This window comes from Myxine glutinosa, chromosome 6 (genome assembly GCF_964187855.1).
Source record: "Myxine glutinosa chromosome 6, kmMyxGlut1.1, whole genome shotgun sequence".
Lineage (NCBI taxonomy): Eukaryota > Metazoa > Chordata > Myxini > Myxiniformes > Myxinidae > Myxine > Myxine glutinosa.
Window position 1 is genome coordinate 133,180,012 of NC_136266.1, and position 22,355 is coordinate 133,202,366.

The 22,355-nt window shown below is 43.7% G+C and overlaps 1 protein-coding gene across 1 annotated transcript in view; it reads left to right on the plus strand.

Annotated features, from left to right (window-relative positions):
• The window catches only part of RECK (reversion inducing cysteine rich protein with kazal motifs), a 226,512-nt gene that overhangs the window by 164,173 nt on the left and 39,984 nt on the right, over nt 1-22,355 (plus strand). Inside the window, exons 10-14 of the mRNA XM_068121103.2 lie at nt 8,206-8,385; nt 10,393-10,602; nt 10,752-10,888; nt 18,795-18,986; nt 21,518-21,706. Coding sequence (XP_067977204.2) covers nt 8,206-8,385; nt 10,393-10,602; nt 10,752-10,888; nt 18,795-18,986; nt 21,518-21,706 — 908 coding nt within the window. The remainder of the gene's footprint in view (nt 1-8,205; nt 8,386-10,392; nt 10,603-10,751; nt 10,889-18,794; nt 18,987-21,517; nt 21,707-22,355) is intronic.

The following is a 22,355-nucleotide window of genomic DNA, read 5'->3' on the forward strand; positions in this document are numbered from 1 at the left end:
CCCCCTCCTCAAATAACACCTCACTATGCCTCACCCAATCTCCATCAAACCCTTTGTCCGCCCCATTCTTCCCTTTCTCCAAGCTATTCTGAAATCTCTGAAATCTCTGACGCACCTTCAACACCTCTCCCTACCTCTTCCTCCTCTTCCACATCTTACCCTACCCCTCCCCCCCCCCCCCCCTGTTCTGGACACGATGCTCCCCCTTCCTCTTCATTAACGGTATGGACCTCAAACATCCGGGGCCTTCGCTCAAACTTGACTGATCTCTCCATACAGGTTGCTTCTGACAAACCAGATGTGATCTGCTTAACAGAAACTTTCCTCCTTCATGATGTCTCTGATGCCTTGGTATCTCTCCCAGGTTACTCCCTCCTCCGGTATGATAGACCTGAGCCTCGTCCTGGAGGTGGGGTTGCTATCTTTATAAAAAACTCTCTTCCTCACTCGCCCTCCACTGCCCTCTCTCCACCTCACCCCCAGGAATACCTTTGGCTACGGCTTCCCCTTCGCTCCCACCTTTTGTTCATATGTGTGTTGTACCGTCCACCAAACAGCGATGACTCCATCTACATCTCGTTGTCTGATAATATGGACCAACTTCTATCTACCCATCCCAACTCTCTCTTCCTCATATGTGGTGATTTCAATTGTCACCATGCCAGTTGGCTGGGTGTGGGTACCTCTCTCACCAGCCATGGCTCTTCAGCAAAGGACTTCTGCGACTAACTGGGACTGACACAATCTGTCAATTTCCCGACCCGGATCTCAGTCAACGGAGCATCTTCTCTTCTGGATTTGGTTTTGACAAACTTCCTTGAAAATGTCTGCTGCTCTTCTTCTGCTCCAATCGGCTCATCTGATCATGTGCTTGTCAAAGTGGACATCTCTCTGACCATTCTCAGAGAGCCTCCTCAGCGCAACGAGTCTGGCATTTCACTCAGGCCAACTGGCATGGTCTTCAAGCAGCCATCAATCATCTGGACTGGTCTCCCATCTCTACCGCCTCTGACATCAACTCATCCTGGGAATTCTTTCAAAGTAAATTGCTCTCTCTCATGCACAGATTTATCCCATCTCGTCTTCAGTTGTCATACCCTTCCTCCCGTCCATGGTACACGGAATCTTGTGGTGAGGCTGTTGCCCTGAAACAACTTGCTTTCGTCTCCTGGAAAGCAAATCCAACGGAAGGAAATCTCATTTCCTTTCACAAAGCCCGAAACAAGTGTGTGTCCACCCTCAGGAGAGCCAGGAAACAATATCTCACCGTTCTCAAGACCGAACTCTCTTATCTGTCTCCCTCTTCCAAATCCTGGTGGCGTCTGGTCAAATCTGTTTCTGGTGTTTGTTCCCCCTCCATCCCCTCCCTCACCTCAAACGGCTTAACGGCTGACTCCGCACGTGAAAAAGCTGAATGCCTCAACTCTGTGTTTGCCTCTAAATCTTGTGTCCCAAACCCATCCCTCTCTGTACCCACCGTACCCAGTCGTACCCAGCTGCTCCTGGACTCTGTGTCCTTTCCTCCTGACAAGGTGGAAAAGTTTCTGTCAACCCTCGACTCTGATTCTGCAACTGGTCCTGACGGCATCAGCCCACGGGTCCTAAAATCATGTTCTTCCGCTCTTTCACTCCCTCTTTCTGTTCTCTTCACCCTCTCTTTTGCTCAAGGTCATCTGCCACCTGCTTGGAAATCAGCCAACATCACCGCTTTGCACAAAAAAGGTGCAAAAACAGATCCCAGCAACTACAGACCAATCAGCCTTCTCCCAATTATCAGCAAAGTCATGGAATCCATCATTGCTTCAGATATGAAATCTTTCCTCTTCTCCAATGGCTTGATCTCTGATCATCAATTTGGTTTCAGACCTGGTCACTCTACTCTGGACATGCTGCTTCTGCTTTCTCAACAATGGATTGAGGTCCTCAACGCCAAACAGAAAATTAGAGCTGTCTCCCTTGACATTTCACGTGCCTTCGATACGGTCTGGCACCCTGCTCTGCTCACCAAACCCTCCTCCTTTGGTATCCATGGAAATCTCCACGCATGGCTGGCGGACTTCCTCTCTGGTCGTAGTCAACGTGTGGCCCTGAATGGGTTTCTCTCATCTCCTCTTCCTGTTCAGGCTGGAGTTCCCCAAGGTAGTGTTCTGGGCCCTGTGCTTTTTCTGGTCTTCATCAATGATCTCTCTGACTCTCTTGAAAATCCTCTCTATCTCTTTGCTGACGACTCTACTCTCTGTCGCTCCATTCCTCATCCCTCAGATCGGCAGTCTGCAGCCTCCTCACTCTCTACAGACCTGGACAAAATCACAGACTGGGCAAACAAATGGAACATGTCTTTCAATCCTGATAAATCTCACACTCTTACGATGTCTCTCCGAAAAGACCGACTGGAAAACCCTCCCATCCACTTTCTGAATAATCCTCTCCAAGAAGTTCTGTCACTCAAGCTTTTGGGTCTCACTATTTGCCATGATCTTTCCTGGGAAAACCACATTTCAAATCTGGCCTCCAAAGCCAGTCGCCGACTGGGCATCCTCCGTCGTGCGAAGTCCTTCCTTGGCACACCTGAGCTCCTCACCACATACAAGGCTTTCATCCGCAGCTCTATGGAATACTGCTCTCCCCTCTGGTCTGGTGCTCCTACCTCACACCGAGCCCGTCTTCACGCTGTTGAAACCAAAGCGTTCAGAATCATTGGAATCTCCCGCGATGAAGCTAACTCCAAGGGCCTTTCACTCACTCACCGCAGGCAGGTTGGTGGTCTTTCCGTCTTCTACCGACTCCTCTCTGGCCTTGCCCCCCCAGCCCTCTCTGGGCTCTGTCCCCCAAATATTCCTACAGGTCGCACAAGGTCTGCCTGCAACCCTCTTATGGTTAAACTGCCAAAATCAAGACTTTCTGCTCACCTTCACTCCTTCATTCCTCTTTTCTCCCGCCTCTGGAACAAACTCCCTCACTCTCTTCAATCCCACTCCACCCTCCAGGTCTTTAAAACAGCTGTTCACCACCATCTCTTATCCTCCACCATCCAAAACCTTGATCTTTTCTACCCCCGCTAATTTCGGTCCCCTTGTGTTTTATACCTCTCCCCCCCCCCCTCCCCTTCCCACGCCTCCTGCCCCCAAGCCCTCTCCCTCCCACACTTCTCCCTGCTCTCAAATGTTGTGGTTGTGTGCTTCCCCTTCTCTCCCCATCTTGTCTTGCGCTCACTCTTTTTGTATATTTTGTTTGTCTGGTTGATTTGTTTGTGAAATAAATGTTAGCTCTTTCACGAGCCTCGATTCAGTATACAAAAAAAAAAAGAAAAGGAAAAAAGAAAGAAAAAAAAGAGATCAAGCCATTGGAGAAGAGGAAAGATTTCATATCTGAAGCAATGATGGATACCATGACGTTGCTGATAATTGGGAGAAGGCTGATTGGTCTGTAGTTGCTAGGCTCTGTTTTTGCACCTTTTTTGTGCAAAGCGGTGATGTTGGCTGATTTCCAAGCAGATGGAAGATGACCTTGAGCAAAAGAGAGGGTGAAGAGAACAGAGAGAGGGAGTGAAAGAGCAAAAGAACAGGATTTTAGGACCCGTGGGCTGATGCCATCAGGTCCAGTTGCAGCATCAGAGTCGAGGGTTGACAGAAACTTTTCCACCTTGTCTGGAGGAAAGGCCACAGAGTCCAGGAGCAGCTGGGTACGACTGGGTATGGTGGGTACAGAGAGGGATGGGTTTGGGACACAAGTTTGGAGGCAAACACAGAGTTGAGGAATTCAGATTTTCACATGCGGAGTCAGCCGTGTAGCCGTTTCAGGTGAGGGACGGGATGGAGGGGGAACAAACACCAGAAACAGATTTGACCAGATGCCACCAGGATTTGGAAGAGGGAGACAGATAAGAGAGTTCAGTCTTGAGAACGTAGAGATATTGTTTCCTGACTCGCCTGAGGGTGGACACACACTTGTTTCGGGCTTTGTGAAAGGAAATGAGATTTCCTTTGGTTAGATTTGCTTTCCAGGAGACGAAAGCAAGTTGTTTCTGGGCAACAGCCTCACCACAAGATTCCGTGTACCATGGACGGGAGGAAGGGTATGACAACTGAAGACGAGATGGGATAAATGTGTGCATGCGAGAGAGCATTTTACTTTGGAAGAATTCCCAGGATGAGTTGATGTCAGAGGCGGTAGAGATGGGAGCCCAGTCCAGCTGATTGATGGCTGCTTGAAGACCGTGCCAGTTGGCCTGAGTGAAATGCCAGGCTCGTCGACGCTGAGGAGGCTCTCTGAGAATGGTCAGAGAGATGTCCACTTTAACAAGCACATGATCAGATGAGCCGATTGGAGCAGAAGAAGAGCAGCAGACATTTTCAGGGAAGTTAGTCATAACCAAGTCCAGAAGAGAAGATGCTCCGTTGACTGAGATCGGGTCGGGAAATTGACAGATTGTGTCAGTCCCAGTGAGTCGCAGAAGTCCTTTGCTGAAGAGCCATGGCTGGTGAGAGAGGTACCCACACCCAGCCAACTGGCATGGTGACAATTGAAATCACCACATATGAGGATGAGAGAGTTGTGATGGGTAGATAGAGGTTTGTCCATATTATCAGACAGCGAGATGTAGATGGAGTCATCACTGTTTGGTGGACGGTACAACACACATATGAACAAAAGGTGGGAGCGAAGGGGAAGCCGCAGCCAAAGGTATTCCTGGGGGTGAGGTGGAGAGAGGGCAGTGCAGGGCGAGTGAGGAAGAGAGTTTTTTTATAAAGATAGCAACCCCACCTCCAGGACGAGGCTCGGGTCTGTCATACCGGAGGAGGGAGTAACCTGGGAGAGATACCAAGGAATCAGAGACATCATGAAGGAGGAAAGTTTCTGTTAAGCAGATCACGTCTGGTTTGTCAGAAGCAACCTGTATGGAGAGATCAGTCAAGTTTGAGCGAAGGCCCTGGATGTTTGAGGTCCATACCGTTAGTGAAGAGGAAGGGGGAGCATCGGATAGAGAACGGGGGGGGGGGGGGAAGGGGCAGGGTAAGATGTGGAAGAGGAGGAAGAGGTGGAAGAGCTGTTGAAGGTGTGTCAGAGATTTCAGAATAGCTTGGAGAAAGGGAATAATGGGGCGGACAAAAGGTTTGATGGTGATTGGGTGAGGCACAGTGAGGTGTTATTTGAGGAGGGGGAAGAGCAAGGCAGAAGGTTGGGGGAGATGAAGGTGAAAGTTGGAAGGGGGAAGATGCGGGGAGGACGCTTTGAGGAGGAGGGGTGAGAGGGGAGTCTAGGAGGGGAGGAGCGAGGGAGAGTTTCGGAGGGGAGGGGTGTGGGGGGAGTTTAGGAGGGAAGGGGAAAGGGGGGAGATTTGAAAGGGATGGGTGATGGGGAAGATTTTGAGGGGGGGGGCAAGGGGGAAGATTTGAAAGAGATGGGTGATGGGGAAGATTTGGAGGGGAGGGGCAAGGGGGTAGATTTGGAGGGGAGGGGTGATGGGGAAGTTTTGGAGGGGAGGGGTGATGGGGAAGTTTTGGAGGGAAGGGGGGATGGGGAAGATTTGGAGCGGAGGGGCAAGGGGGAAGATTTGAAAGGGATGGATGATGGGGAAGATTTGGAGGGGAGGGGCAAGGGGGAATATTTGAAAGAGATGGGTGATGGGGAAGATTTGGAGGGGAGGGGCAAGGGGGTAGATTTGGAGTGGAGGGGTGATGGGGAAGTTTTGGGGGGAGGGGTGATGGGGAAGTTTTAGAGGGAAGGGGTGATGGGGAAGATTTGGAGGGGAGGGGCAAGGGGGAAGATTTGAAAGGGATGGGTGATGGGGAAGATTTGGAGTGGAGGGGCAAGGGGGAATATTTGAAAGAGATGGGTGATGGGGAAGATTTGGAGTGGAGGGGCAAGGGGATAGATTTGGAGGGGAGGGGTGATGGGGAAGTTTTGGAGGGAAGGGGTGATGGGGAAGATTTGGAGGGGAGGTGTGAGATTGGATTTTGAAAAGTGTACGATTAATGGGAAACGAACATTTATTGCAAAAAGAGTTTCTTGAGACCTTCGAGTCAAAAATACGTTTGAGGACGCTGAAGGAGGGGTGGAGTGCTGGAGAGTTTAGGGAATGTATGAAAGAGGCACTGTAGGAGATGGAATTTTTTTTTGGAATGAATAGATTTGGTGAGTAAGTCGAAAGCATCCTTTTATAGAGGAAGAAGAAAAACGTGTTATAATATATGACAGCATACAGTTCTTCAGGGGAAAGCTTAAACATTTTTAACAACGTGATCACGTGATCACGAACAGCGTGGTCGAAGAACGAACGAACAAATAAGAACAACGAATAAACGAATTAGAGCAGAGTAGGAAATGTTTTTTTTGGGTTTTTTTTTTCTGAGTTGAGATTTTAAACAAGGAAGTATGGGGTGAAAGACTGGGACAAAAAACAGGGAACGAAAGTAATTGCAGCGCAATCGACGAACCGTTGAGAGAAAAACAAGGCCCCAAGGTTGGACACGGAAACCTACTAGGCCTCACAATACGCGACACGAATTAACAGACGATTTTGTATGCAGGTACGAAAAATCAACACCGAGAATCTTACCAAAGACACACCACAAGTACACACCGAAAGACAGATACAGCCCCGACAAAAACACAACTGTGAAAAAATGACAACTTCGAAAGCGTGAGCGCATGGACAGCCTCAAAAAAAACGTGACCCCCAATCTTGTGCATGCGCAAGTCCAATTGCAAGGACTTGCGCGCATGCGCAAATGGTAGCGCTGGATTGACTATTGATTTTCACCACAGGGTAACATATTTTTCTGCCGGGGTTCCTCTCGGGGTTCGGAGGTTACCGAGACCAGGAGATTGTAAAGGACCCCGTAACACATGCAGAATTCTTTCAGCTGTGCGATGTTTGAGGGTTTCTTGGATGCACAGCTCATTTCAAATCCCCCCACAACATCTCGATGGGATTTAGATCCGGGCTTTGACTTGGCCATTCCAGATCCCTCCATTTCTTTCTTTTCAGCCATTCCTTGGTGGATTTACTGGTATGTTTAGGGTCATTGTCATGTTGCAAGGTCCACCTTCGGTTGAGCCTCAACTTTCTGACAGATGGACTCACATTATCCTCGAGCACCCTGCGATACAATGAAGAATTCATAGTGGATTCTATGATGGTGAGCTGCCCAGGCCCTGATGCAGCAAAGCTGCCACAAACCATAATATTTCCACCACCATGCTTTACAGTTCGTATCAGGTTCTTGTGGTCAAATGCTGTCTTTGGTTTTTGCCAAACATGTCTTCTGGTACAGTGGCCAAATAGCTCTACCTTTGACTCATCTGTCCAGAGCACATTGTTCCAGAAGTGCTGGTCTTTGCCTTTGCCAAGGTGTTCATTGGCAAACTTTAGTCTTGCCCTGATGTTCTTTCTGGACAGCAAAGGTTTCCTCCTGGCACACCTCCCATGTAGATCAAATTTGTGCAGCCTCTTTCTAATGGTAGACTAGTGCACTATGACATCAACAGTGGCAAGAGCTACCAGTAGGTCCCGTGATGACATTCTGGGGTTCTTCGAGACTTCTTTCAGCATCTTGCAGTCTGCTCTCGGGCTGAACTTGCTGGGGCGGCCCGGCCTGAACAAGTTGGCAGTTGTTTGGAATCTTCTCCACTTGTAGAGGATCTTCCGGACAGTCGAATGATTGATTTGAAATTGTTTGGAGATCTTTTTAAATCCCTTCCCAGACTCGTAGGCATCTACAACCTTCTTTCTGAAGGCCTCAGAGAGCTCTTTTGATCTAGGCATGGTGACGCCGCACACTTCAACAACAAAGAGCAAACCAAACTAAATGTCTGAGGTTTAAATAAGACAGGTTCCTCCAAGATCCTCTCTAACGATGTTCTAATCATTTGCACCTGAGCTGGTGCACCTGATTCTAATTTTAGGTATTTGAAGTAGTGATAAATGTAGGGGTGTTCTTACTTTTTCCACATGCGAAATTTGCATTTATGTTTATTTAAATTATACAATGGACTACAAAATGTAAATGTTTCATGATATTTGTTATATTATATCACCTTTATCTATCAATATTGTTGAAATGAAGATCAAATAGCTATATGTTGAAATATGTTGAAAAAGTCAAAACTTTACATGGGGTGTACTTACTTTTTCACGTGACTGTATACATTTTTTTTGCTCCAATATGAGGACCATCTTTCCCCCTTTTGACCCCATCCTAGAGATCTTTGCGTTGCCTTGTTCAGCACCAACTGGAAAGGCTCACAAAGCTGGGTGGAATTTGAGCGGAAGTGTGAGTACCTGCCACAGGAGGGCGCCATGACAGCATGCCTATCCGACGTTCGTGAACCATGCCACCTGGGCTGCAAAGAACTCAAGTTCTGCACCAACTTTAACTACAGGTAAACAAAACCCGAAACCACCGGGTGCTGATATCCTATATGAGCATCTCCGTTGTTCTGACAAGTAATCCTTCTCAATTATGAACAGAAACTGTGAACTTGTGTGCATTTTGCTTTTTAAAAGATATTTTCAGGAAATACAAATCAGGCACAGCCACTAGGGAAAACCATTTGGCCTATCATTCCACTCCCCCCAAGGCACCAACTGCAGCAGGTGTTAGTAAAACAGTTAACCTTAAATTTGACCAGATGATATATAAATATTTGAGGATCACAATCAAAATACAGACTGGATCCCAGACTGCCTGATTTATGTCAGCTTCCGAAGGCGTGATCATGGATTCATCCTGCAAATGTTCAGAAACGTCTGATTATGGATCAAATACACACAAGACCATAACTGTGCTGTTCTGACCCCCTCACCTCCCTCCCCATTAACGAATTCCTCACACACAGCAAGTTGGCTGTTGTTGTTGTTGATTACCCCCAGTCAGTTCTGCTCAAACACTCAGACCCACAACACGGGGATAGCCGATCGATCTCCCGAGAGCGACGCAGAGATCCCTCACATCTAAAATGTTGTGCACTTGCCTTAGTGGAGCCAGGACTGCACAGTCTTCCATAATGTTTTTTTATTGTGTGTGGGGTGGCCTGGCAGAGGTTGCAGGTGTCGTCAGTGGTGTCATCGAGTCAGCTACATAGTCTTCACACGATGTCTCGTACATTAATATTTTGTTTATTGTAGCAGACTATAGTCACATAATGCATTAATTTGTTTGTTATACGTGGCTGGTAGTCAGTACTAGGATTGCTGCTGATACAGCGCCGCTTATAGATTAGAGCTTGTTCATTTTTATGCCTCCGCTGACAAAGTTACCGGAGGCATTATGTTTTTGGGTTGTCCATCCGGTTGTCCATCAATCCGTGTGTCCCATGCTTCTGTGATAGCTTTTCTTTTTGCGATAACTTAAGAATGGCTAAAGGGATCTAAGTTAAACTTGGTACAAGTATGTATAATGTTATAAGAATAAACTGATTATATTATGATGTCAAGAGCTCAAAGGTCAAAGGTCAGAGGTCCCGTTAGGTAAAAATTATGTTACCGCGCTAAGTTGTGAACCAGTGATGGTATTTGACCAAACCTGGCATAAGTATATAATTATTATGATGCAAAGATGAACTGATTCGATTTTGGCATCAAGAGGTCAAAAGTCAGAGGTCATGTCTTGTAAAAATGTGATCCTTGAGAACAGCTGAAGGAATTTAAATCAAACTTGGTACAAGTATGTGATGTAAAGATGAACTGATTCGATTTTTGGGTCAAGAGGTTAAAGGTCACAGAATATGTTACATGAAATCCTATTACCACAATAACTTGTGAATCAGTAATGGGATTTTGACCAAACCTGATATAAGTATATATTATGATGCAAAGATGAACCGATTCGATTTTAGCATCAAGAGGTCATGTCAGATAAAAATGTTATTATCGAGGTAAGGATTTGAACTAAACTAAGTACATGTACCATGATACATATGTACAGATTGGATATTGAGGTCAAATGGTCTTGAGATTTTAAGTGAAAGTTAGAGTACGCAAAGACTTCATGTGGGCGGAGGCATATTGGTTGACATCACGATGTCAAGTTATGTCTAGTTTTCCATGAAAATTTGGAAATTGTTCAGTGTCCTGGTGATAATTTTCCACCTTTTCACAATGGATGCCTTGGGATCTTGAATGCCCACCTTGCTGGATAGCTGGCAGACAGGGCACTCAGTTTGGCATCCACCCGAAAGATCGCACAAATAATGATGAATCACCCTACCTGTGAAACACTAGGATGACAGACAGTTTATACCTGGGCCGAGATTCAACCTCTTTCTTAAAATATTTGCAAAACATTATAACAGGTCATAATGTTATAGTGAAAATGATGGGTGTTTTTATCGTGAAAATGCTTTTTCTTTTTTTTAGAAAGCTTGGCATCACCTTAATATGACTTTCAGACCCACAGAGCTCTTTCGAGGGTGTAACATGCAGGCAGACCAAGGTGCGCAGAGCGATATGAACATGTGGACACGCGGCGTTATCCAAATGCCCTTCTTGAACATTCCCGTCCATGACATCCACCACTGCCTTCCTGACACTTGGAAAGCCATCGCCTGCGTGCTTCACATCAAACCCTGCCACGGGGCATCGCCTGCCCTCATCTGCCGGTCAGTCATGGCACCACTGCCTTGCACACAGCCTACACAAGGAGGTCACTTGAATAGCGAGCAATCATCATCGTGGGCTTTCCATGGAAAATCATCCAGTTGTTCTCCAAAATAAAATGACGTAATGGCCGCCCCTGGCATTATCGCAGGTCTGACTGCGTGAACATCTTGAAGCGCTGCGGTGACACCTCTCGTTTTATGCAAGGCCACACAGCTGAGAGCATTTGTGACATCCTCTCGCCCTCGGACAATCCCGAGGAGTGCATCCCTCTAAATCAATACCTTGGTGAGCACCCACATTGTCATCACACGGTCTCGATTGTTTGTTAATTCAGATTTTAATTTCTCAAAAATAACTATTTTATTAAGGAAAAATGAACGCACACAGAAAATTTTCAATAAAACGATAAAATAATGTTCTCTAACATTTCATGTACTGTCATTAAAAAAGTAATTTGAAATGAAAAGCTATTTGAGAAACTTTAATATTTGGTAATTATTATAACTAGCGTGACTCGGCGCCTGTTATAATAGTGACCGTGACTCGGCGTGTGGTGAAGCACGCGCTCCGCGTGCCTTACCACACGTCGTTTCAGAGGGATAGGCATCTTTGACCATTTCGGTGTCTTTTGGGTTGTTTTTTTTGTTTGTTTGTTTGTTTTTGTATACAAGATCGAGGCTCGTGAAAGAGATAACATTAATCACACAAAAAGTCAAACCGACACACAAAACACAAAATAAGGGGAGCGGTAGACAATATGGGAAGCGAGGGGGAAGGACACAAACAAAACATTTGAGAGCAAGGACATCGAGAGAACTGTGGGAGGGAGAGGGCTTGGGGGGAGGTGGGGGAGGGATAAAACATATGGACACTGCAAGGACTTCCAGGAAAGAAGTTGGAATTTCAAAAAAGTGAATTTCAAAAAGATTTTGCAAAAAAATTTCAAAAGATAAATTTTCAAAAAGAATTTTTGAAAAAGAATTTCAAAAAGACTTTTGCGTCTTCATGGTGTTTTGGGTCTTCAGGGTCTTTTGGGTCTTCAGTGTCTTCAGGGGCTTTTGTGTCTTAAGGGTCTTTTGTTTCCTCTGGGTCTTCAAGAGTCTTTGGGGTATTTTGGTTATTCAGGGTATTTAAGGGTCTTTTGAGTCTAAATGGTATTTAAGGTTCTTTGGGGTCTTCAGGGTGTTTGGGTCTTTTGGGTCTGTGGGGTTTTGTGGGTCTACGGGGTCTTTTCGGTGTTTTGGGTATTTTGGGTCTTCGGGGTGTCTTTTTGGGTCTTTGGTGTCTTCAGGGGATTTTGGGTTTTAAGAGTCTTTTGGTTCCTCTGGGTATGTAAGGGTCGTTGGGTCTTTTTGGGTTTTCACGGTCTTTTGGGTCTTCGAGGTCTTTTCGGTCTTTGGGGTATTTTGGGTCTTCTAGGTCTTCGGCACCATTTGGGTCTTCAGGGTCTTTTGGATCCTCTGGGCCTTTAAGGGCATTTTGGGTCTTCGGGGTCTTTTCGGTCTTCGGGGTGTTTTGGGTCTTTGGAGTGTTTTGGGTATTCGGGGTCTTTTGGGTTTTTGGGTATTCAGGGTCTTTTTGAGCCTCAGAGCCTCGAAGGGTATTTTGGGTCTTTGTGGTGTTTTTGGTCTTCGGGATCTTTGGGGTCTTCAGGGTATCTTGGGTCTTCAGGGGTCTTGGTGGTCTGAAGGGTCTTGGGGGAATTAAAGGGTCATCAAAGGTCTTAGGGGTCTCAGCAGTCTTAACGTAATAAAGAGGGTTAATTAAGAGGGTGTTAATTTTATTTGAACAAGAAGAAGAAGACGTTTTCGTCGCATATAAACATAGCGACAATCGACATACATAACGACATAACGACATAACCATATACGTTTGCTCTATTATAATAGGAATGTATTGATAAAACAAGAGACTCTCTTCACCCTCTCATACCCAAACGATGTGCTTTTAAAATTTCCTTCCTTCAGAAGTTTTCCAAATTAGACTTTCGAATGGAAATAACACACAACTTTGTTTCGTTAAACACGGGAGCCATTTCATATTAACCAATACAAGTACACGACTGCTCTAAAAGGCTATATTTCTGATATAAGTCCCGCTGGATGGCACAGAGGCCGCATACTGGCTAATGATCTGTCTAGTGTTAGTTCAATTATCGATCCGACGATAAGTTGTCAGATTCGTGCTTCACATCGATGAGGGCACCATCCCTAGGATGCATGTTAAGCTGAAAACCCATCTGCCCAAATTAGTTACTCTGGTGGACACGAAAGATCCCACGGAGTAATTTGATGATGACAAAGTGAGTTATTACCTAATGGCTGGCAGGATAGCTTTGAGGTAGGTGCACTCGTCTTTGAGCTGTCCCACTTGAATTCAAATCTAGATACCACTAGAAACTGTCATACTCGTGTTCCGCATGCACGGCAATGCATCAATATGTGCGGCATCTATTGGAAGGGCGTTAGCCAGAAGATCTGCCTACAGTTTTGATTGATGTTCGATGTCAAATATCCCACGGTGTAATAGGGAATTCTATCCCAAATCACTTTCACTCAACCATCATGTCTGTCCAGACAGTTTGAGAAAGACTTGGGCCAAAAACGCTCAATGGCAGACCCAACAAATAGGGTGTAATAATTGGGATCGCAAAGAAGTAGGCAAAATAAGTAGGTATATTTTTCATAAGTAGTCAAAATAAGTAGGCATATTTTTCATAAGTAAGCAAAATAAGTAGGCATATTTTTTGCAAGTAGGCAAAATAAGTGGGCATGTTTTTCTTAAGTAGGCAAAATAAGTGGGCATGTTTTTCTTAAGTAGGCAAAATAAGTGGGCATGTTTTTCTTAAGTAGGCAAAATAAGTGGGCATGTTTTTCTTAAGTAGGCAAAATAAGTGGGCATGTTTTTCTTAAGTAGGCAAAATAAGTGGGCATGTTTTTCTTAAGTAGGCAAAATAAGTGGTCATGTTTTTCTTAAGTAGGCAAAATAAGTAGGCATGTTTTTCATAAGTAGGCAAAATAAGGAGGCATGTTTTTCACAAGTAGGCAAAATAAGTGGGCATGTTTTTCATAAGTAGGCAAAATAAGGAGGCATGTTTTTCATAAGTAGGCAAAATAAGGAGGCATGTTTTTCATAAGTAGGCAAAATAAGGAGGCATGTTTTTCATAAGTAGGCAAAATAAGGAGGCATGTTTTTCATAAGTAGGCAAAATAAGGAGGCATGTTTTTCATAAGTAGGCAAAATAAGGAGGCATGTTTTTCACAAGTAGGCAAAATAAGTAGGCATGTTTTTCATAAGTAGGCAAAATAAGGAGGCATGTTTTTCACAAGTAGGCAAAATAAGGAGGCATGTTTTTCATAAGTAGGCAAAATAAGTAGGCATGTTTTTCACAAGTAGGCAAAATAAGTGGGCATGTTTTTCTTAAGTAGGAAAAATAAGTAGGCATGTTTTTCTTAAGTAGGCAAAATAAGTAGGCATGTTATTCATAAGAAGGCAAAATAAGTAGGTATGTTTTTCATAAGTAGGCAAAATAAGGAGGCATGTTTTTCACAACTAGGCAAAATAAGTAGGCATGTTTTTCACAAGTAGGCAAAATAAGTGGGCATGTTTTTCTTAAGTAGGCAAAATAAGTAGGCATGTTTTTCTTAAGTAGGCAAAATAAGTAGGCATGTTATTCATAAGTAGGCAAAATAAGTAGGCATGTTTTTCATAAGTAGGCAAAATAAGGAGGCATGTTATTCATAAGTAGGCAAAATAAGTAGGCATGTTTTTCATAAGTAGGCAAAATAAGGAGGCATGTTTTTCACAAGTAGGCAAAATAAGTAGGCATGTTTTTCATAAGTAGGCAAAATAAGTAGGCATGTTTTTCACAAGTAGGCAAAATAAGTGGGCATGTTTTTCGTAAGTAGGCAAAATAAGTAGGCATGTTTTTCTTAAGTAGGCAAAATAAGTAGGCATGTTATTCATAAGTAGGCAAAATAAGTAGGCATGTTTTTCACAAGTAGGCAAAATAAGTGGGCATGTTTTTCGTAAGTAGGCAAAATAAGTAGGCATGTTTTTCTTAAGTCGGCAAAATAAGTAGGCATGTTTTTCACAAGGAGGCAAAATAAGTAGGCATGTTTTTCTTAAGTAGGCAAAATAAGTAGGCATGTTTTTCTTAAGTAGGCAAAATAAGTAGGCATGTTATTCATAAGTAGGCAAAATAAGTAGGCATGTTTTTCATAAGTAGGCAAAATAAGGAGGCATGTTTTTCACAAGTAGGCAAAATAAGTAGGCATGTTTTTCATAAGTAGGCAAAATAAGTAAGCATGTTTTTCACAAGTAGGCAAAATAAGTGGGCATGTTTTTCTTCAGTAGGCAAAATAAGTAGGCATGTTATTCATAAGTAGGCAAAATAAGTAGGCATGTTTTTCATAAGTAGGCAAAATAAGGAGGCATGTTTTTCACAAGTAGGCAAAATAAGTAGGCATGTTTTTCATAAGTAGGCAAAATAAGTAAGCATGTTTTTCACAAGTAGGCAAAATAAGTGGGCATGTTTTTCTTCAGTAGGCAAAATAAGTAGGCATGTTATTCATAAGTAGGCAAAATAAGTAGGCATGTTTTTCATAATTAGGCAAAATAAGTAGGCAAGTTTTTCGCTATTAGGCAAAATAAGTGGGCATGTTTTTCATAAGTAGGCAAAATAAGTAGGCATGTTTTCCTTAAGTAGGCAAAATAAGTAGGCATTCATGCTGAGACAGTTGGTGGAGAAGAGGTTGGAGATGCAAGGTGAAAGTGTGTTAGGAATAGTATTTGTTGGTCCTAAGATGTCAGAAGTTCAGCGTGAACATCGGCTTGAGGCAGGGAAGCTCTCACAGCCCTCTAATGTTTATCATGGTGATGGAGCTGGCAAGCAAGAAGGTAAAAATGAAGTATTCTGGGGAATTTGTTGTATGCGGACGATCTGGCTGTTGTTTCAGAGAGTAAGCGGGAGATGCAGGAGGTACTGGGGGAGTGGAATGAGGCATTCTGGGAACATGGATTGAGGATTAATATGGAGAAGACAGATGTAATGTGGGTCGGGCAGCAGAGAAAGTACATTAATATCAATTCTAGGGGAAGGAGATAAGGTAGGGAAATTGATTTGAGTATCTGGGGGAACACTGACCAGGGATGTTAGTTCAAAGACAGAGGTGTGGAGGAGGATACAGGTGAGTGAGATTTCATGCAGGAGGGCGGAGGGATCGATGGCTGACAGAAAAATATTAAGGGAATTGAAAGGGAAACTTCTGATGTCTTGTGTAATGTCGGCCTACCTTTATGGTCTGGAGACTGTGACAATAACAGAGAGACAACAACAGAGGCTGGATGGATGAAGATACCATGGCAATGAAAGCAGATAAGCTGAGTGAGCGAGGTAGGAGGGAAAGAGATAGACTGAGGTTGAGATGGGAAGATTGCGTGAGGAGGGATATCAGTAAGATGATGGGAGTTGGAGAGTTGAGAAAGATGGCTGAGGAAAGAGGGAAGTGGAGGAGTGTCATGGTCAAGGCAGGGCAGAAGCTTGGTATCACATGGTCTCACTCCTTTATCAAGTGAAGAGAGGAAGAAGAAGAATCAGGAAACAAGACAGCAAAGAAAAATAACTGCGTATAAAAGTAAAAAAAGCAGGAGGGATATCATCATACTAAAATACGCAATCTGGTGTCTGTCTGTCTAATCTGTCTGTCTGACCGCGATACATTCGGTCGTTACTTATCCAATCAAACTTGTCTGGCGGATGAATGGTCACACGATAGAGGTTCAGCAACTTAATTTTCTTCCCTCTGCAAAGGGGTTTTCTGCCTTGGACGAACTTTGTGTTAAGGTATATTAATAGCTTGTCATGGCATTTTGTGGGGCACACCTACCGGAAGTAAGAAATATTCCAACCAAAAATGATTCAATCAACTCTGCCCAACATATGAATACCTTTTTTAAACAGTCACTGCTAGTCAGGTTCACTATGTTAACAAATATAATTTCGTTCAAAATTTTGGGGGATTAACAAACCTGTACATTTTTGGAATCATCAGAGCGTGGAGAATCCGAAAATCAATGTTGGCATTTGCACAGACACAGATTTTGGATTTTCAAAATGGCCGCCATAAAATACATATTTTGCGCTATCTCGGCTTCTCGTCAACCTAGAGACTTCATTAAATATGCTAATCCTATGTTTTCTGGGTCACGGAATCCAATAAAGGCCTCAAAATAGTGCTCTATTATAGAAAAGCAACAAACAAAGGTAATTGAAAACCATTGTCTTTATATTTGTGATATAACTGTATTACATAATACATGATATTGCAAGTCCTTTGAAGTTATAGGTTTGGGTTTATAAAGCAAGAAAGCAGCCTTGTTAGTATCAGATTGAACTATAAGTCCTATACACAGGATCTACGAGGTCTATACCGTTCAGGAATATGCTTTTACAGATCTTCATCACTGTCCTGAGTGTCATTTTCGCAAAGGTGTCTACGCAAATGTAAACATTAATTTTTGGATTCCTCATGCTGTGAATATTCCAAAAATGTATAGTTTTGCTAATCTCCAAAAATTTTGAACGAAAAAACATAGTGAACCTGACTATGCTGTTGTTTAACACTAAACTGAATTTTTTTTGGAGGAAACTCAATATCCTTGAGGCATTCTATGCTTATCTAATGGACCCGGGCCATCTTGACGTGCTAGGCCTCTTGGTAGGCCTCTAGCTAGGTTGCAATGATCTTAGCTTATAAAGGTGCTCATTTGGGTCTTCACACTTGAATGATGTATCCCATTGCTTGTTTGATTTTTCTACCCACCAGGTAATATATCTATTGCTTTTATTTGTGTCTTGGAGCCTCACACGTGATTTCTCCCACCCATGGCTTCAAGTGTGACGTGTGATATTGCCCCCGACACCCTTATAGCCCAATTGTGACCATGATTTGATGTAAAACCCGATTCCTAACGGTTACTAGCATTGTTTAATACTCGCCCGAGGGAAATTTGGAGAAAAATTGACGTACACATGCATATTTACACATGGGTGGTGTATCGGTTAAAAGTCACTGGTCCACATACCTAATGGTAGTAAAATGTATTCTAACCACAAATTAATCAATTCCATCCAATGATAATGGTATAATAATAATATTAATGTTTTTCCAAAATAATAATGTTAATAATAATGTTAATAATGATAATACTGATAATACCATGGCCCAATCTATGGTGTCAAAGGCTAAGTGAGTGTGAAAATGTATAATTAAGGTCAAAAATACGATATGCACATCCACATGACCTCCACGTGACTGCTCCCGTAGAGAGCGGGTGTTTCTAGTAATACAAATAAGAAAATGAATCTTTACCCCCACCTGCTTCCTTAACGGCCTCAATTATTCCCACCTAACGTTTTTTGGCCCGAGTCTTTCGTGAATTTGCTGGTCATCTCTGACATTCTGAAGATGACCATTACGTGAAGAAAACAATATTAAGAAGAATGCAAAACGAGAGAAGATGAGATGAAAAAGAATAATTTGTGGGATTAGTAATTCAGCAAATACCTCGTAGAGTATTTTGAGTACAGTGTTTTAAGTCCAATTCCAAGTACGAGTGATTAATTCTCTCCAGTGAGAAGGAAAGGCTCACGTCCAATTAATCATTCCGGCTCCAAATCTGGTCCAATGCTAAAGGCCTAAAATTGGAATTCACTGTTGAATCCAGGGATGAAGGAATGAGGATGTCGAGTAAGATGTGGTTGCTGATCAAGGTTAGAACTGAGTATGTTGTTCAAGGTCGTTCACAGGTGGGCGATGACGCATTTCCCTTGTGCATTTTCTGTCTGTCTGTCTGTCCATCCGTCCGTCCGTTCCCAGGTACCGCAAAAACGGCTGCACCCATCGCAACGAAATTTTGGGTGGGTAACCCTGGGATCCCCTGGAGTAAAATAGGCTATATTGTTTTTTTCAATTTCAGCTTTGGTCTCCAGCATTTTCAGGTTTGGACTCCCGCCTAACGTTATTGTCCCGGGTACCGCAAAAACGGCTGCACAGATCGCAACGATACACCTCCATGCCCGTGGGATTCCCATGGGTGACTCCACTAGTTTATACAATGCATGCTTGAAGACACTTCATTGATTACTTGGTTTGAACCGTTTCCCTTTCTCCATGTGCTACTCTCAAAGTTTCTGCAAATACTGGGAAGAATACGGGCGTTTTTGGACGTGGAGACAAGTCAAGAGAAACTGCCGTGGCCGATTGGGAAGAGATCGTTCATCCTTGCAACCCGGACCCTTGCCCGAGCGGAGAGCTGTGCGAAGTAAACCGAAATGGTTGTCTTCCTGGGGAAGACTGCACACCGTTCTATTGCTTAGCAAGTAAGTCTAATTTCACAAGGCACGTCGGTCTTAAGTATCACATGAATCGTACAAAACTTATTTTTTACGAGATAACTTGCACAGATCAACTTTCACCTGAAACTCTTTGATGAACCACTGCCTCTTACTTCATCTTCCACAGCCAGTTTTATTTCTATCCCACTTGTTTGCAACCAATTATACAAACTCTCGCATTACTGTAAGTCACTCAGAAATAACAAGGCCACAAGTGTACCATGTCCATTTTTTTTTTTTGTATACAAGATCGAGGCTCGTGTAATAGTCAGGGCCCTCAGGGATATTTTGGTTCAAATTCTTCCAAAAGCATCAAATTTGGCGCAGATGTTGCCCATGCCATACTCTTTCGATTTTTGATGGGCGCCAAGGGCGGTATGATCCGGGGACCATACCGGTCCATCCCGCCATGTCACCTGACCTATGACGTCATAATTAGTATATGCATCCAATCACATGGCGTACTATAAGTGGTCAAAGTTCAAAATGAATCGATCGAAAAATGAAGGCAGGGATCCATTTTTAAGGTTTTCATAAAATCCAATATGGCCGCCAGGTCACATGACCTATGACGTCATATTTATGACATGTATACAATCATGTATACATGAACCCGGATCATGATCGCACAAAAATTAAACACAAGGATATGGCATACAGTTCATAAAACATCAAAATCCGTACCTTTGTAATTAGACTGATGAACTGCATATGCCTGAAAATTAGGAAATAGACATGTAAATATTTCCTCTAATTGTCAAAAATAAGGTCAGAGTTCGATTACCCAACCCAGAAACATAAAATGGTGAACCTCGCGTAAATCTTGACAAAAAACTCAAAAACCGACATGTTTGACTCAAAAATGACCTTTAAGATGACCTTGAGGGTTGACCTTGACCTCGAATCATCAAAATAACATCATAATTGTATTCCTCGACCTCGAAAACCCCTGAAAAGTGGTATCATACATGATTCCAACCCTTTTGGTTATTTAACTGATTTTCCTCTAATCCGGGTGGCGGCCATTTAGTATTTCGCCAATATGGGGCCCCCCGGGGGGGGGGGCGCCCGTCTTGGCGCCCGTCAAAAATCGAAAGAGTATGGCATGGGCAACATCTGGGCCAAATTTGGTGCTTTTGGAAGAATTTGAACCAAACGGCCCCAAAATATCCCTAAGGGCCCTGACTATAAGAGCTAAGTAACATCAATCACAAAAAAAAAATGGACACACAAAACATACAATAAAGGGAGCGGGAGACAAGATGGGGAGAGAGAGAGGGAAGCACACAAGTACAACAGCAGAGAACAGCGACATCGGGAGATCTGTGGGAGGGAGAGGGCTTGGGGGAAGTGGCATGGGAAGGCAGGGGAAGGGTGTGGGTGGGAGAGGTATGAAACACATGGACACTGCTAGGACATCCAGGAAAGAAGTTGTTATTTAAAAAAAAGAAGAATCTGGGGGTGAATTTACGGGGGTAGAAGAGATCAAGGTTTGGATGGCGGAAGATAAGAGATGGTGGTGAACAGCTGTTTTAAAGACCTGGAGGGAGGAGTGGGATTGAAGAGAGTGAGGGAGTTTGTTCCAGAGGCGGAAGAAAAGAGGAATGAAGGAGCGAAGGTGAGCAGAGTGTCTTGATTTTGGCAATTTCACCATAAGAGGGTTGCTGGCAGATGTTGTGCGACCTGTAGGAATATTTGGGGGACAGAGCACAGAGAGAGCTGGGAGAGCAAGGACGGAGAGGAGTCGGTAGAAGACAGAAAGACCACCAACCTGCCTGCGGTGAGTGAGTGAAAGGCCCTCGGAGTTAGCTTCATCGCGGGAGATTCCAATGATTCTGAAAATTGAAGGACACTCAGGATAGCTCACAGTTAGCAAGCCTTACTTTGACTGATGTTGTTGTCCCTTAAATGTATTTTAATTTTTTTTTTCAAATTTAACGCAATTATTAAATAGTCTCGCTCTGCTTTGTTACACTTTGCTGTTTTTGCTTCTTCCTGCACTACATTGCTATCCTCTATGATCTCATTTTGATGTTCATGTACTGTAAGAATTAAACATTAACTTCGAGAGATGAGATAGATCTGAAGAATTCCTTCAACTTGTTCAGTGCCTGATTCATTGGCCTTCCAGATCAAATCAGCTGCGTTTTGTTCATTAATGAAGTTTCGACTCTTTTTTTTCCCAGGGCCTTTCCAAATGGCTGGTCTACAACCATAGTTGTGCCCGAAGGCAATAGAGTTGGAAATGGAGAGAGGGAGAGAGAGAAAGAGTAGAATGTAGAATGTACATCGAAAAAGATTTCCATTTAAAATCGTACGAATTTCCAAAGCAGAGTTTGCAAAAGATCAACCTGATTTACTTCCTCAAAATCATTTATTTTCTTTTTTTTTTTTTACTTCTTTCCTTCACTTGATATCACATCTTGGTTTTGTATTTGGTTTTAATAACAATACTTCCTGCATGCACTAATAAATACCAATGATTGCAACACTATCCCCGAATTGGCACATTCCAGGTTGTAAGCTCGGTGAAGCTTCGGACTTCCTGGTGCCACACAATGGGCGTGTGCGCTTGCCCGAGGCTTCTGGAGATCCCGGTTGCTATCACCTCTGCAAATGTGGCATTGGTGGTTGGCTGGAGTCCTGTGTGGAAACACCGTGTGTCGACGTGCAGCGTGCTTGTATCGTCGGAGGACAGCGACGCCGTGAGTCATTCATAACTATATAAAAGGCTGGCTTCCCTTGTGATTATTTTGCAGTAGATGGTAAAGTGCACTTGGTTTTGAGCTGTCTTGCCTGGCTTTGATGCCCAACCCGACTGTCAGATTGTTACTCCGCTGGCAGGGCGTTGCATCCCAAAGCGCACCGTCCCTCGGATAGATCTTAAGCCGAGTGACCCTTCTGCCACCATTTACTGGTAGACATTAAATATTCTATGGTGCTTTTTCATAAGGAGTAGGATAGTTAAATAAAAATGATGCCCTGACTATTGCTGGGAAGGCAAGGGAAAACCACCACCCAGTGTAACCCTTGTTATGGGGATGTTTTGACACCACAGAACTAGTCTTTGGGGAGAGCACCTCCAGGCAGAGAATTATGGAGACTGGCAGCTCATCGAATCCCATTTTCAAATAATATGATGCAGGTGATAAAAAAACAAGGCAAGTACAGATACATTCAAAGTACACCGCCCCCATGCCAAATAATTAAATATCCTACAGCGCGGCATTGCCGGGGCGCCTCCGGCGCCTGGCAATACCGCAGTACAGCTCATCGAGGCTGCATTGGGAGGGAGAGGTGTACGCTAATTGATTGATTAATTGTATAATTAAAATCAATAAAAGATTATCACAA